At 53.2% G+C, this 13,665-nt stretch overlaps 1 protein-coding gene across 1 annotated transcript in view; it reads right to left on the bottom strand.

Moving 5' to 3' along the window:
- The window catches only part of SEC14L5 (SEC14 like lipid binding 5), a 39,646-nt gene that overhangs the window by 12,342 nt on the left and 13,639 nt on the right, over positions 1-13,665 (bottom strand). The window contains exons 2-9 of the mRNA XM_077141893.1: positions 8,447-8,596; positions 7,689-7,820; positions 5,948-6,076; positions 5,189-5,369; positions 2,388-2,500; positions 1,480-1,669; positions 588-676; positions 317-387 (exon numbers count right to left, since the gene is read on the bottom strand). Coding sequence (XP_076998008.1) covers positions 317-387; positions 588-676; positions 1,480-1,669; positions 2,388-2,500; positions 5,189-5,369; positions 5,948-6,076; positions 7,689-7,820; positions 8,447-8,596 — 1,055 coding nt within the window. The remainder of the gene's footprint in view (positions 1-316; positions 388-587; positions 677-1,479; positions 1,670-2,387; positions 2,501-5,188; positions 5,370-5,947; positions 6,077-7,688; positions 7,821-8,446; positions 8,597-13,665) is intronic.

A 13,665-nucleotide genomic window follows, 5' to 3' on the forward strand; every position in this document is an offset into this window, starting at 1 on the left:
CCGATGGGGAAAACGACATCCCCACTGCAATTGCGAGGTCCCTGGGAGCCTCTCCAGCCCCACTTGGCTCCCTCAGCCCCACCCCTGCCTGTGCCAGGTGATCCTTGATGGGTTCAGACCCCATCCCCACGCTGAAAGCTGAGTGACCCCGGGCGCACGTCACCAGCAAGCAGTCCCCAGCCTCTTTGTGAAAAACGACTGAGGTGACACTGAGCACCGGGCCTGGCCACCCCACCTGCTCCAGGAGCGTTCACCGCTTTTCCTACTCGGGTGTGTGGGGGGGGGGGGGGGTGCGCGCCCCAGCCCGGGATCTTGCCTGATGGGACGGCCAAACTGCTTGGTGTTCCCCTCGCACCTCTTCTGGCCTTCCTCGTTGACCGAAAGAACCTGCAAGTCAGAGCCGTGCGGCTCCCATGGGCGGTCCACGCGCAGGCCACGGGGCTGCGGCAAGCGGGGGCTGCGGCAAGTGGGGCTCCGAGGAGCAGGGGCTGCGGGAAGCGGGGGCTGCGGGGCTGCAGGACTGCGGGAAGCGGGGGCTGCGGCAAGCGGGGGCTGTGGGAAGCGGGGGTGGGGGGGCCCAGACTCACGTGCCGCAGCAGCGCCTCCTCCCCCACGGCCTTCATCAGGCCTTTCGTGTCCATCTGGCCCAGGCGCAGGATGTAGAGGGGGCGGCCGTCTGGGGGGGCAAGGAGAGAGAAGGGGTGGTTATCAACAGGAACGGAGACGAGGGGACGGCCGAAGCTGGGGACAAGAGCGCCACCCCTCAGAGGGTGAGACGTCCCATCTGTGCCGCCTGGCCCGCGGGCCCCGGGCCCCTCCGTTCATTTATCAGCGAGCCCCCGCCTGCGCCTCAAAGACGGCAGCCACAGAAGCGTCCAAGTAGGGATGAGCCCGGCCGCCCCGCCTCGGGCACCGAAAGCCGGGGTGCCCGCAGAGGCGGCACACCGAGGCTCCGGCGGTATTCTCCGCGATGGTCAAAAGCTGGAAGCCACCGCGTGTCCACCCGCGGATGAGTAGACCAAGACAACGTGGCCTGGCCATGCTATCCCTCCAGTACTACGCGGCCTAAGAAGGAAAGGACATGCTGGGACACGCGACAACTAGGCAGGAAGCCGGCGCAGCTCATCGGGAGGGGGAGCCTGGTCCCTGATCAAGGTGTACACGAGCCTGTCTATAAAGGACACTGAACCCCGTGGCGGGCACTTGCTTCCGTGGAAATTCGGTAAGACACCCGGAAAGGACAGGCACGTGGTCATTTCTTAAATGATCACAAGGACCCAAAGTGATGACTGTGGACCCAGCCTGGGCCAGGAACGTCTGGCCTCCAGCCCAGAGGTCAGTTCGAGCTCTGCCTTCTTGGGGGGCTGGGTCATCACCTCGATGGCACCTCCAGATGCCCAGAAGAGTCAAAGGGAGAAATCGTAAGAGGCCAGGATCAAGACTGATGGAGGCGTGCCACACACAGGAAAAGGGGCGCACCTATGTCCTGGTAGTGCCAGCCCCCCGCATAGAACTCCTCCAAGAGGGCGGGCGGCCGCCAGGTCTGAAGGAGCGAATCCACTTGGTGCTGCCTGCGCCAGCTCAGGGACTGCCGCAGCATTTCCCGGGCCTTCTCCAGGCGGAAGTCCCGCGCACGCAGGAACCGAAGGATGTGCTCATCTTTGGGAATCTGGGAGGGAAAAAAAAAAAAGGAGAAACCCTGTGGTGTTTTATTTTCAAACCCAGGAGATAAAAAAAAAAAGATAGCAAAGAAGTCTCGTCTCATCTGCAAATACTGAGCTGGAAGAAGGACCAAATTCTCCCCTAACCGCAAAGCAGGGAGGCGGTCAAGATGGATGGCAGGTGACAGCGCCCAAGACCGGGGCCCACCTGCGAGGGGCAGTTTCACGTTAGGGGGGATAGAGCTTAGAGGCTGGATCCCCAGGCGGTCAAAATTATCCTTGAAGCCATTAAATGTCTCAGAAAAGAACATCATCCATGGTTTTGAAAACATGGTGCTGTTCAGCAGTGGTTCTCGACCGACAGCAACCAGCTCCCCAGGGGACATTTGGAGACATTTTTGGTTGTCACAACCGAAAGCAGGGACCTACTGGCATCTGGTGGGGAGAGACCCAGGCTGCTACTCAGCATCCTACAGGACACAGGACGATTCCCCTTAAAGCAAAGAACCATCTGGCCCCAAATGGCCACAGTGCCAGGGTTGAAAACCTGGCCCATCTGTGGTGTGCACGGCGCCTAATTTTGGATGCATGAGATGGTACATTACAAAACTAAGGCAGATGTAAATGTCCAGTGGCGGTGATCCATCGGCTCACTTATCCACCCTCCTCCAGCCTCGGGCCCCTGGAACCGAGGGGCTGCTTACCAAGCCCCAGCCATGAACCCACCTTGCCCTCGTGGGTCTCCTGCAACCAGCGCCGAAGCTGCACCAGGCAGCTCTCCTGCAGGGGCGTGAGGTGGCCCAGACGCCTCTCAATGTAGGCCGCGTCCAGCTTGTCCCCTTGGAGGAGAAGAAAGAAGGGGGTGGGGGGTTCAGCACAGGAGGGAGACGCCCCATTTCTCTGCCAGGCAATTGACCCCTTACTGGCAGCCTCAGCCCCAAGACGTGGCTCCAAGCAAGGCTGCACCCCTCCACCTGACACGGCCCTGGGCTCCCCAGATCCAGGAATTCTCCCCAGCCAACCACGTCGCAGCCAGCCTGGCTCTCCTTGTGGCCCAGGTTCTCTCCTTTCTGATTCTCTGAAATAAAGCTGATGCCATCCCCACCCTCTGGAGCTTCTGAAGATTGGCAGCGAGACGAGCTGTGGTTCCCTGGGGGCTCAGGCCATGCTCGATGAATTTTTCCAGCACTCCCATGCAGCCCCCCAATATCTCCGGCCTCATAACTGTTCCCACTTTAGAGAAAACAAAACTGAGGTGGGAGAGGTCATGTAACATACATGAGAACACACCTAGAGCGTGCCCAGTGTCAAGGAGATTGTTACACCGTGGCCCCCCTTTGCCTTCCCACCTCTCCAGGCACACCCCCCACTTGGTTTTGAGTCTGGACCTCAGCCCTGCCGTCTCTTTAGGGGCCCAGGAGCCCCTGCTTCATTTCCCACCCTGCACCCCCATCTCGCACAGCTGGGCTGTCTGGGGTCAGCACGTGGCACCATGCCCCAGCCTGACCCGCAGCCCCCACTCTTCATTCTTTGGGTGGGAGATGCCAGCACCCCACAGCACCCCAGCGCCCCGCAGCACCCCAGCAGCCTGGCAGCAGGCAGAGACGTCACACAAAGCAGCAGCCCATCTGGGCATAACTGGGTCTTTGTGTATAGATGGCACAGCCAGAAAACGAAGGGAATATCTGCACTTCCGGCAGCTACAGATCCCCCAAACAGAGAAGCCCAGAGCTAGGAGTCACCCCAACTGTGCCAGAATGCATCTGGGTAAATAGAGGCAGGAGGGATGTTCAGGGGGGGCCTTCGACCAGAGACAGAGGCGCTGGCTGGAGATGGGTGGAGGAGAGAGGGGGATGGGGGAAGCATGAGGCAGAAGATGTCAGCTTCCTTCCGGCTCGAGGCCGATGTAAGGCCCCTTTCTACTGCCGAGCACAAAGGCTCAGTGATTCAGAGCAGGGCAGGAGGGCAGGACCGTGTCTTCCACAGGCCATCCTGCTCGCCCTGGCGGCTGGCGCCACAGACAAGCACCGATGGACAGGCAGACAAGGCCAGCATATGGAGCAGGGAAGGCCAGGCAGGGAAGCCACTGAGTGAGCACAGGAAGGGGCAGGAAAGATGTCTCGTGTTAAGAAAAACAAGTACACATAGGGCAGCAGACAGCGCAGGGTCGGTGTGGAATAAACGGTTGTCAAATGAAGGAATTTGGTTCTTCCTAAATGCAGCCCTAGCTGCATGGTGCTGTCACATGGCACTGTCACTCAGGTATCTAGGAGGCAGGAAGCCCCTCCACTTCCCGTGGCACCAAAGGAAATACTGAACCATTGTGAGCACACAAGCATATTTTCAAAAACTGGGTTCATGGTATATATACAGGTCTGTGAGCTAATTTTTAAAACGTCTCCTGTAATATTATACTGTTAACATTTCCCATGTCCAATCAAAGTCTGAAATAGGACACAGGCCTAACTGCCTTCTTATACAAAGAGCGCTTACCCAGCAATAAGACATTGGTGGACAAATAGGAAAATGGACAAGCGTTGAGAATAGGAATCCACCAAAAAGGAAGACAGAGGATCAATGATCATGAAAAAATATTTGACCTTGCTCATAATCAAAGAACTAAATACTAACCCACCAGGGATAACTCTTCAGCTTTCAGAAGTTTAAAACTCTCAATGTCAGTTTAGTGGGGAATGGGGAAAGAAGTTAGGAATAAACAGACACTTTTGATAGGGACATTAATTAGTACACCCTCCTTAGAAAGCAAATTGGTAATATCTACCCAAATTTTAATTGCACATAATCTTTGTCCCAGCAGTTCCACTTTGAAGTTTTTATGCTATGTATCCACTTATATAAATATATATATATATTTAAAAATACTTTTAAGTACAAAGATGTTCTGCATTGTTTGTATTAAAAAAAAAACAACCCGAAACAGCCTAAATGATGGGTCATTAGAAGACAAGCTCCATCAGTTACGCTGCAGCCACACCAGAGAATACTGTGGCATGCTAACAAAAAAAAAAAGGACACTGCACTGATATGGAAAGTTGTTCAAGAAACCTTAGTAAGTGAAAAAAAGCTAGTGGTCAAGTAGGATATTTAATATGCTCTCATTCGTTCAACTTACACGTGTGTGTTTACATATACATTTCTGTACCTATATATACCTCGTTATTTCCAGAAGCATAAAGAGAAAACTATTGCTAACTCTAGAAAGGGGAAGGGAGCCTGACGTCTTACTTGACACCTACCGAGCAGCTTGATTATTTTTCTACCATGATCAGGCATGACGCGTATAATTAAAAATAGGAATAAAACCGGAGAAAAGGGCAGTGCCAAGGCACCAGAGGTCAATTCCCAACCTAGAGAGATGCCAGGTCTGGGTGCTGGGCCAGGACAGGGAGCGCGAGAAGCAGCGGGGAAGGGGGGACGGCTGGGGGTTTCCAGGACCCAACCCCGACCCCAGGGGCCCCGCGGCTCTTCTCTGTCCACCCGCCTGCCCGCTGGCCGCAGTGACCTACCATCCGCCGCGAGGGTCTCCGGGATGGGGGCCGGGCTGCAGCTGGGGCGGCCGGCCTCCCGGGAGCCAGGGCCCCGCGTGTGCGCGAGCTCCTCGTGGGCAGGGCCCGGCGTCCACCGCGGCAGGTGAGAGACGCCCTGTGAGATGAGCTCTTGCAGGTAATATTCGATCACCTCCTTTCCCTGGAAGCCAGAGACCCAGGATGCATGAGCACAGGGGCAGGGCAGCTGGGGGGCCGCAGCGGCGTGGGGTGGCCTACACCCCCGGGGGGTCCATCTGGCCCCGACACGTGGCTGCACACCATTGAGACGGGGTGACCCGAATGGAGATGTGGTGCACACAGAAAATGCACGTTGGGTTTCCAAGACTTGATACGTGAAAGAGAATGGAAAACAGCTCAGTAATAATTTTTATGTTGATAACATGTGGTGTGAAATATTTTCTGGAAATGAATCCCACCGGTTTCATTGCACCTGGGGCTGAGCTGTCCACGCCAAGCTGCGAGCAATTTAACCAGGAAAAGGCACCGCGATGTCCCGTCACCGCCCGGGGGGCTCGCTCCCCAAGCACTGACGTCGGGGTGCCCTTGGGGGCCCATACTCTCCGCCCACTCTCACGGGACATGGTTATTACGGTTACCCCCATTTTACAGGGGAGGGGACTGAGGCCCGGATGGTGGAGGGGCTCGCCCAGCGTCGCACAATGGTGGGGAGACGGAATGCGCTGGGCCCAGGCGCGGGGGCTCGCAGGCGCCCCTCACCCTCCTGACGTTGGCCGTGTACTGCTTCATGGCGATCTTCTCCAAGGCACTTTCGAAGCCGAAGAAGGACCTGATGTCCAGGGAGGCAGACTGCTCGAAGCAGGTCCATTCCTCATTCTCGGGGTGGACCTGAGAAAGGGGGGCGAGGACAGAGCCATGGTGGGGGCATGCTGTGAAACCTCCCCCCTCCAACCCCCAGCATCTCGGGGTGCTGGTGGCCCGGCCAGAGCGAGGGGTGGCATGCCACAGTCTGACAAAATCGGGGGTGGGGGCGGCAGCTCCGGGGCACGCCCTGGAGAACCCTGCAATGCCCAAACCTCCTCGTGAGGGGCTGGGAGAGGGCAGGTCTGGCCGCTTGTGCCTGTGTCCTTAAAAAATTACATATACATAGTTACTATGTAAAGAATGCATTGAATGTTATATATATAACATATAAATAAAATTTACAAAACTATATATACACACAGAGCAAAATCAAACTTTGTTGACAGAGTTACCATGAAGATTCAGCTCAGCGCTCTTTAAACTTGTGTGAGCAGAAGCATCACCCGGGAGCCTGTTAAAATGCAGATTCCTAGTGCAGGGTACAGCCGGGGAATCTGCATTTCACAAGCTACCTCAATGATTTTGATTCACCCGCTGGAAGAACAGCACCGTAAAAAGATCTTTAAAAACCGACCACCCATAGGAACCCAATGAGGCAGGTTCCACCCACGTCCCCATTTTTCAGATATGGAAGGGGTGGCCCAGGGAGCCGAAGCCACCTGCTCAAGGTCCCTCAGCCAGACAGCGGCAGGGCTGGGTCCGCGCAGGCCTGGGTGACTGGGCCAGGCTCTGCCCACTTTCCATCTCTATCCCTCCCGGGCTCCACTCCCGAGGGAGCGCCCAGATGCTTCTTTCTCGGCCTACGTCGGCACGAGTCCCTGCCCTGGGTTCCACCCACGGAAACCCTCCAGACCCTCAGCGCAGCACCCCCGAGAGGAGCGGGACCCCCGGCCCTGGGCGCCTCCCCAGGGCTGCTCTCACCTGCCACTCACCCCTTAAAGGGCAGAGCCCCGAGGGGCCACTGGCGTCTGAGAAAGCGCCCTTCTTATTTTCCCAGTTCCACCTGCCAGGTTCCTTCTCAGCACCCGTGAGAAAGCTGTCAGTTTATATCATTTGGTTTGGTTTCTTTTCTGTGTCTCCCCCTAGAAACGAAGCTCCAGAGCGCAGCGGCCGGGCAGACTGGCGGTCAGTCAGGCCATAGTGGGGAATAGAAATTACTATCGATTATACTGAAAGGGAAGGTACAGGGCTTGGCCTGTGCTGGACACGGGTCTCAAGGTTTGGATATTTTACTTCATTTAAACTGCGCTCTGACCTGTATAGTGGGGTGGCCACTAATCCCATTTCAAGGATAAGGAACCTGAGACACAGTCTCATGAAGGAAGGGAAGGAGGGAGAGAATCGGGGTGCAGGATTTAGCAAGTAAACAAAACATGCCCCCCCCCCAGTCACATTTGAATTTCAGATCAGCAGCTCATACGTTTTAAGTATAAGTATGTCCCAGGCCATATAGGAGCCATACTTATACTCAAAAAAGCATCAGCTGGGGTCTGAACCGCGGTGTAGGTGGGTTCCCACATCTGATGTGGCAACCCTGGGAGGGAGGGAGGAGAGACCGCGGGGGACGCGGGGACAAGTTCTGGGCCCAGGGGGTGGCTGCCAGGGTCCCCGGGATGGCCGTGCCCGCCCCGCTCACCGCGTAGCTGCAGTTCTCGTTGACCACCACGCGGCTGGCAAACGTCTGGTTGTGCGCTTCGATGAGCAGCCGCCTCTCCTTCCAGTTCAAGACGTTTCTCTGCACGAAGACCACGTGCTCGACCCCTGCGATCTGCAAGAGACGGGGGGGTGGGGGGCGTGCAGGGCTCGGGGCTGGGCCCTCGGAGCCGGCGCACCCAGTCCTCCCAGGACAAACCCCCTCCCCCCGCCCCGCCGCCCCCAGCCCGGCCCCCTCCCGCACGCGCCCAGCCTCCCCCCGCCCCACCAGGACCCCAAGCCGGTGCCCTCCGGACCCAGGCCCCCCACCCCGCAACCCTGCCATCTGCAAAAAATTGATCCTTTTTTAGTGTAAGTATGTCTCAAATACGGCCTGGGACATACTTATACTAAAAAAGTAGGAATTGTTGATATGAAATTCAAATGTGACTGGGGGCCAGGGGGAGCGTGTTTCGTTTACTTGCTAAATCCTGCACCCGGTTCTCTCCCGTCTTCCCCTCCTTCATGAGACTGTGCCTCAGGTTCCTTATCCTTGAAATGGGGCCGCCCGGCCCCCCCACCCCCCGGAACCCTCAACCCCAATCTGGTCTGCGTGGACCGAGATGCCCGGAACCCCGGAGCCCCGGGTACCCCGTCGTCCCCCGCGCGGGGCTCCCTCCACCGCGTCGCTTCCCGCCCAACCCCGAGCGCCCCGAGCCCCCCTAGGCCCCCAAGCCCCCGAGCGCCCCGGGCCCCGCCCACCTTGCGCAGCAGCCGCGGCGCCTCCACTCGCAGCCGGCAGCTCCTCTCCACCACGTGCACGGCGCCGTCGGCGCTGCGGGACTCGCTCAGGACCTCGCTGCCCAGGAAGACCGGGATGTGCGGGCAGGTGGGGAAGCGCTTCTCGTAGGCCTGGGGGGCGGGCAGCCGTGAGCGTCGCGCGGTCCCGAGCGTCCTACCCCACCCCCACGCCCGGGCACGCTGCCCCAGTCGCCAGCCCCGGGTGCAAAGCCTAAAAGCTTCCCTGGGTCGTGGACAGAGCGGCCGCGCGGTTGCCGCTAATTCTAGAAATGACATGGTTTTTGCACCTTTAGGAGCGGAGCAGTAGAGTGGCCGGACAAGACTTGGCCAAAAGCTTTTTATTCCACCTTCCAATTTGCACCCTCAAAAGGAGAGCTGACTCACCTGCGTCATTTTAAAAGAGGGCATTTCTCCGAGAAAGCATTTGACAAAATTCAGCAGGACTTTGTGATTAAGAGCAACAGCAACGGCACTCAACGGACTCGGAAATGAAAGGAACTTCCTCAGCCCGATAAAGGGCATTTTCGGAAAACCCACCGCTGAGGTCATGCTTAATGGTGAAAAGACTGCACATTTGTCTTCCAAGACAGGAAGGAGATAAGGAGGCCTGCTTTCCCCAATTTTGTTTGATATTGAACTGGAGGCTCTAGCCAGGGCAAGTAGGCAAGAAAAAATAAATTAAAAGAACGACCGGGATTGGAAAGTAAAACTATATTTGTAGATAGCATGAATTTGTATATAGAAAATTCTAAGGAGTCTACCAAAAAAACTATTAGAGTTAGTAAACAAATTCAGCAATGTGACAGAATATAAGATTGATATACAAAAAAAATCAGTTGTATTTTTATACAGTAGCGATGAGAAAACCAGAAATAAAATTAAGAAAACAATCCCATTTACAATAGCATCAAAAAGAATAGAATACTCAGGAATTTAACAAAAGAACTTACACTTTGAAAATTACAAAACACAGTTGAAAGAAATGAAAGCAGGTCTAAATAATGGAAAGACGTCTCATGCTCACACATCAGAAGACCTAGCATTGTTAAGATCCAGCAAGATCCCTGTTGAAATCCCAATAGATTTCTTTTCAGAAATTAACAAGCCGATCCTAAAATTCATACACCAGGGACCCAGACAGCCAAATCAACCTTAAAAAAGAGGAACATTGGAGGGCTCCTATTTCTGACTTCAAAACAATGCACAACTACAGTCATCAAAACAGTGGTGTCCTGGCATAAAGTAGACATCAATGGAATAGAATTCAGAGTTCAGAAATAATTCGTCACATTTATGAACGATGGATTGTCAACAAGGGCACAAGAATTCAATAGGGAAAAAATAGTCTTTTCAACAAATAGTGCTGGGATAGATTCCTATCTCACACCTCGTTAAAAAAGTAACTCAAAATGGATCAGTGAGATTAATATAAGGGCTAAAACTCTTAGAAGAAAAATGTGAGAAAATCTACAAGACCTTAGGTTTTGGCAGTGGATTCTTAGATGCGACACCAAAAGCACAAGCTTTTGAAAAAATAGATAGATTGGACTTTATCAAAATTAAAAACTTTTGAGCATCCAAGGACATTATGAAGAAAGTAAAAAGACAACCTACAGAAAAGTGAGAAGATAGTTGCAAATCATATATCTTATAAGAGTTTAATGTCCAGAAAATATAAACTTCTACAACTCAGCAACAAAAAGGCAACCCAATTTAAAAGTGAGCAAAGAATTTGAATCGAGATTTATCTCAAGAAAATATGCAGATGGACAAAAAGCACATGGAAAGATACTCAGCATCATTAGTCATGAAACAATCGCCAATCAAAACCAGAATAGCCAACCAGTGATTACTTAAATAATGGAAAATAACAAGCATTAGCAAGGATTCAGATAAATTGGAACTCTCGAGCATTGTTGATGCTAAAATGTAAGATGGTGCAGTGGTTGTGGAAAACAGTCTGGCAATTCCTCAAATGGTTAAATGTAGAGTTAAAATCGGGTGTATACATCCAAGAGAATTGAAAACCTACGTTCACACAAAAACTTGTAGTGTAATATTCATCACAGTATCATTCATAATAGCTAAGAAGTGGAAACAACCCAAATGTCCATCAACTGATAAATAGATAAACAAAAACAAAATGTGGTCTGTCCATACAATGGAATATTACCTGGCTATAAAAAGGAAAGAAATTCTGATACATGCTACAACAAGGTTGAAATTTGAAAAGGTTTTGCTAGGTTAAAGAAACCATAAAAGGCCATGTATTATATGATTCCATTTATATGAAAGGTCCAGAAAAGTCTAATCTGTAGAGACAGGAAGTACGTTGTCTGCCAAGGACTGGGGGTAGGTGATGATAGCTAAGGGCTGGGGAGTTCCTTTTTGGGGTAATGAAAATGTTCTAAAATTGACGGTGCTGATGCATGCACAACTCTGTGAATTTACCTAAAGCCACTGAATTGTACGCTTCAAATGGGTGAATCATATGGTATGTAAATTATATCTCAATAAAGTTGTTTTAAAAAAGAAGAGTCTCGGGGGTGCAAGGGTAGTTCACTGGTTAGAATTCTCGCCTGCCAGGCGGGAGACCCGGGTTCAATTCCCAGCCCATGCACTTCCCAAAACACAAACAAACAAATGGAAAAGCAGAACAAACGAAAAACCAACCAAACAAAAATTCAACAAATGGTGCTGCAATAAGGAGATACTCACATGGAAAAGGAATGAAATATGACCCCCTCCATTCAGCATAAAAAAGTCTCTCTATTTGCGTATGTGTGTGTATGTATGTATACACACTTGTGTATGTGAGTGTTTTATGTGTGTGTGCGTATACACATATGTATCAAATATAAATAAATATGTATATTAAAATAGTTTTTGAGTTCATGTGAATGTATGAATTTGTGAATATATTTATATATAACATATATTAAAATTTATATACTATACATAATGTTTCATATGTGGTGTTATTATTTTATTAACACAGATAGAATGCAGGTAAATAATTTAAGTACCATGACAAACTCTGGGACATGTCCTGTAACTACTTGTCAAAGAGTGCTCTGAAAACTATTGTTTTTTTATTTCTTTGCTTTGTATCTATGTTACACTATACAATAAAAAAAGTTTAAAAAAATAATTTAAGTATAATGTGTGCATAAAGATGTGTACAAATAAATGGGTAGTTTAGCTATGGGTTTGTTTATTAATGAATATATTTATTCTATTTTACTGTATAGAGCAGATATATTATATTGCATTATGTTCCATTATATTGTATTGCAGTACATTGTATTTTATTGCACTGAATTGTAACCATCATATTACACTGTGTTGTCTGGGGTTATATTACACACTGATAGGCGCATCTACCCTGCATGCGTTTGCGGCGTGCTCAGCTGCGAGCACACCCTGAGTCCCCCGCGTGGGTGCAGACCTCCGCTCTGCCGCTTTGGAGCTGCGTGTCCTTGAGAAGATGCATTAACCTCTCAGTATCCGTGAGGCTCATGCACAGCCCTGCCCCAGGTTGTCGTGGGGGCTGAGCGAGCCGCTGTGGGTGCTGGGGAGACAGCGGTTGACCCCCCCCCCCCCCAGGGCTTCTCTGTGTCCCAGACAGGGCTCGGCGCTGAGTGCAGAAGCTTTCCAGGGTTCCCTGACACAGTGCCCTTTGGAAGGAGCGGCCTTGGGGGTTCGATGGGGTCCCCAGGCCCTGCTGCCTTGAGCCCCGGGTCAGCAGGGGCTCTGGACAGGCACTGGCTGCCTTCGACTGAGGCAGGGGTTTCTCCTAGGCGGGTGCAGAATCGGGTGAGGGTGGCAGGAGGGGAGTGCCACGCCCACAAAGGAGGGCCCAGGGAGAGCGAGTCTGTGCTCGGGTCTAGAAGTGCTGGGTGAGACTGGAGGGCGCCCGGCATGGTGCTGATGTGCTCAGAGCCGGTCGGCTCCAAGCGCCTGTCGCAGACACGTGCCCTGAAATCGGGATCAAGGTGACTTCAAAAATAGCGCTGGCATCTGAGGACAGATGCCTCCTCCTGCTTCCCCCCCAGTTCATGGGAGGAGAGGTGCCACCCACCCCACCCACAGGGGGCTGAGGGAGAAGCGGACTGTGCCCAGGTGCCCCTGATCTCAGCCCAGTGCCCACGAGGGCAGTCCAGCACCCCCCGCCCCTGCCCAGGGTGGAGAGGACAGAGCTGTCTCCTGGCACATCTCCAAGCGGCTGGCTATGAGAAAGACACTGCGTTAGAACTGGGGGTCCCCCAGGGGCGGAGACTCCTGCGGGCGGGGGGGGGTCGGAGTGCAGGCAAAGCGGTCCCCAGAGAACTGTATCCCCCTGCATATCTCAGGTCGCCCTGGCACCCTTGGAAAGGAACTCGCCTCTCCATCGAGGCAGTGGGTAAGGGCAGGGCGTGCGTTCAGCCAGCCCGGCTTTGACGCCCCCCCTCCACCCACACCCAGCTGAGACTTCCTTCCTCCAAGCCTGCCCCATCATCTGGGAAATGGGTCTACAACCAAGCTCATCTCCCAGAGGATGCCACTGGGTTGACTATTTCCCTCCAGGCTCAATGCATGGTAACACCCGGGATTGTGATTCTTTGGGCTCTCGCCCGGCGACAGGACTCAAACAGTGGCTCAGCACAGGTGTGCAAGGAATGAAAGGGGCCCCACCCGGTCCTTCCTGAGCTGTGAGCTGGGCCTGCACACAGTAGGCGCTCAGCAAATACAGGAAAGCAAGCAAGGGATAAGCGAGTTGAGACCAAAGTCCTTTGGTGGAACAAAGAATGTGCAGGGTCTGTCTTGGTCCCTGTCCTCGTTTATGCCCAGAGAGCCTCGTCCGGGTGGATACAGCCCCCAGCCCAGTGTCCCACACCCCCACCGACTCCTCCGCGCCAGGATGAGGCCCTGCAGGGAACAGAGCAGGGAAGGGAAAGGTAACGAGGCACGGAGGGGCTGCCTGCCTCCACGCCCAGAATCCTCCAGCCACGACCCATCTTTCTGAGAGGGGCACAGTCCCCAGAGACCCCGACACTTAGCCATCGCCAGGGCCCTCCTCCAGGTCAGCTGTGAACCCGCAGACTGCAGGACCCCCTGGGCGGGGTTTTCTCTGAAGCACCAGCCGTGCATGCATGTGCCTCAGAGCGCCTAGTAGGGGGAAGCTGTGCACCCACTAGACA

The sequence above is a fragment of the Tamandua tetradactyla genome, chromosome 23, assembly GCF_023851605.1.
Source record: "Tamandua tetradactyla isolate mTamTet1 chromosome 23, mTamTet1.pri, whole genome shotgun sequence".
NCBI classification, from domain to species: Eukaryota; Metazoa; Chordata; class Mammalia; order Pilosa; family Myrmecophagidae; genus Tamandua; species Tamandua tetradactyla.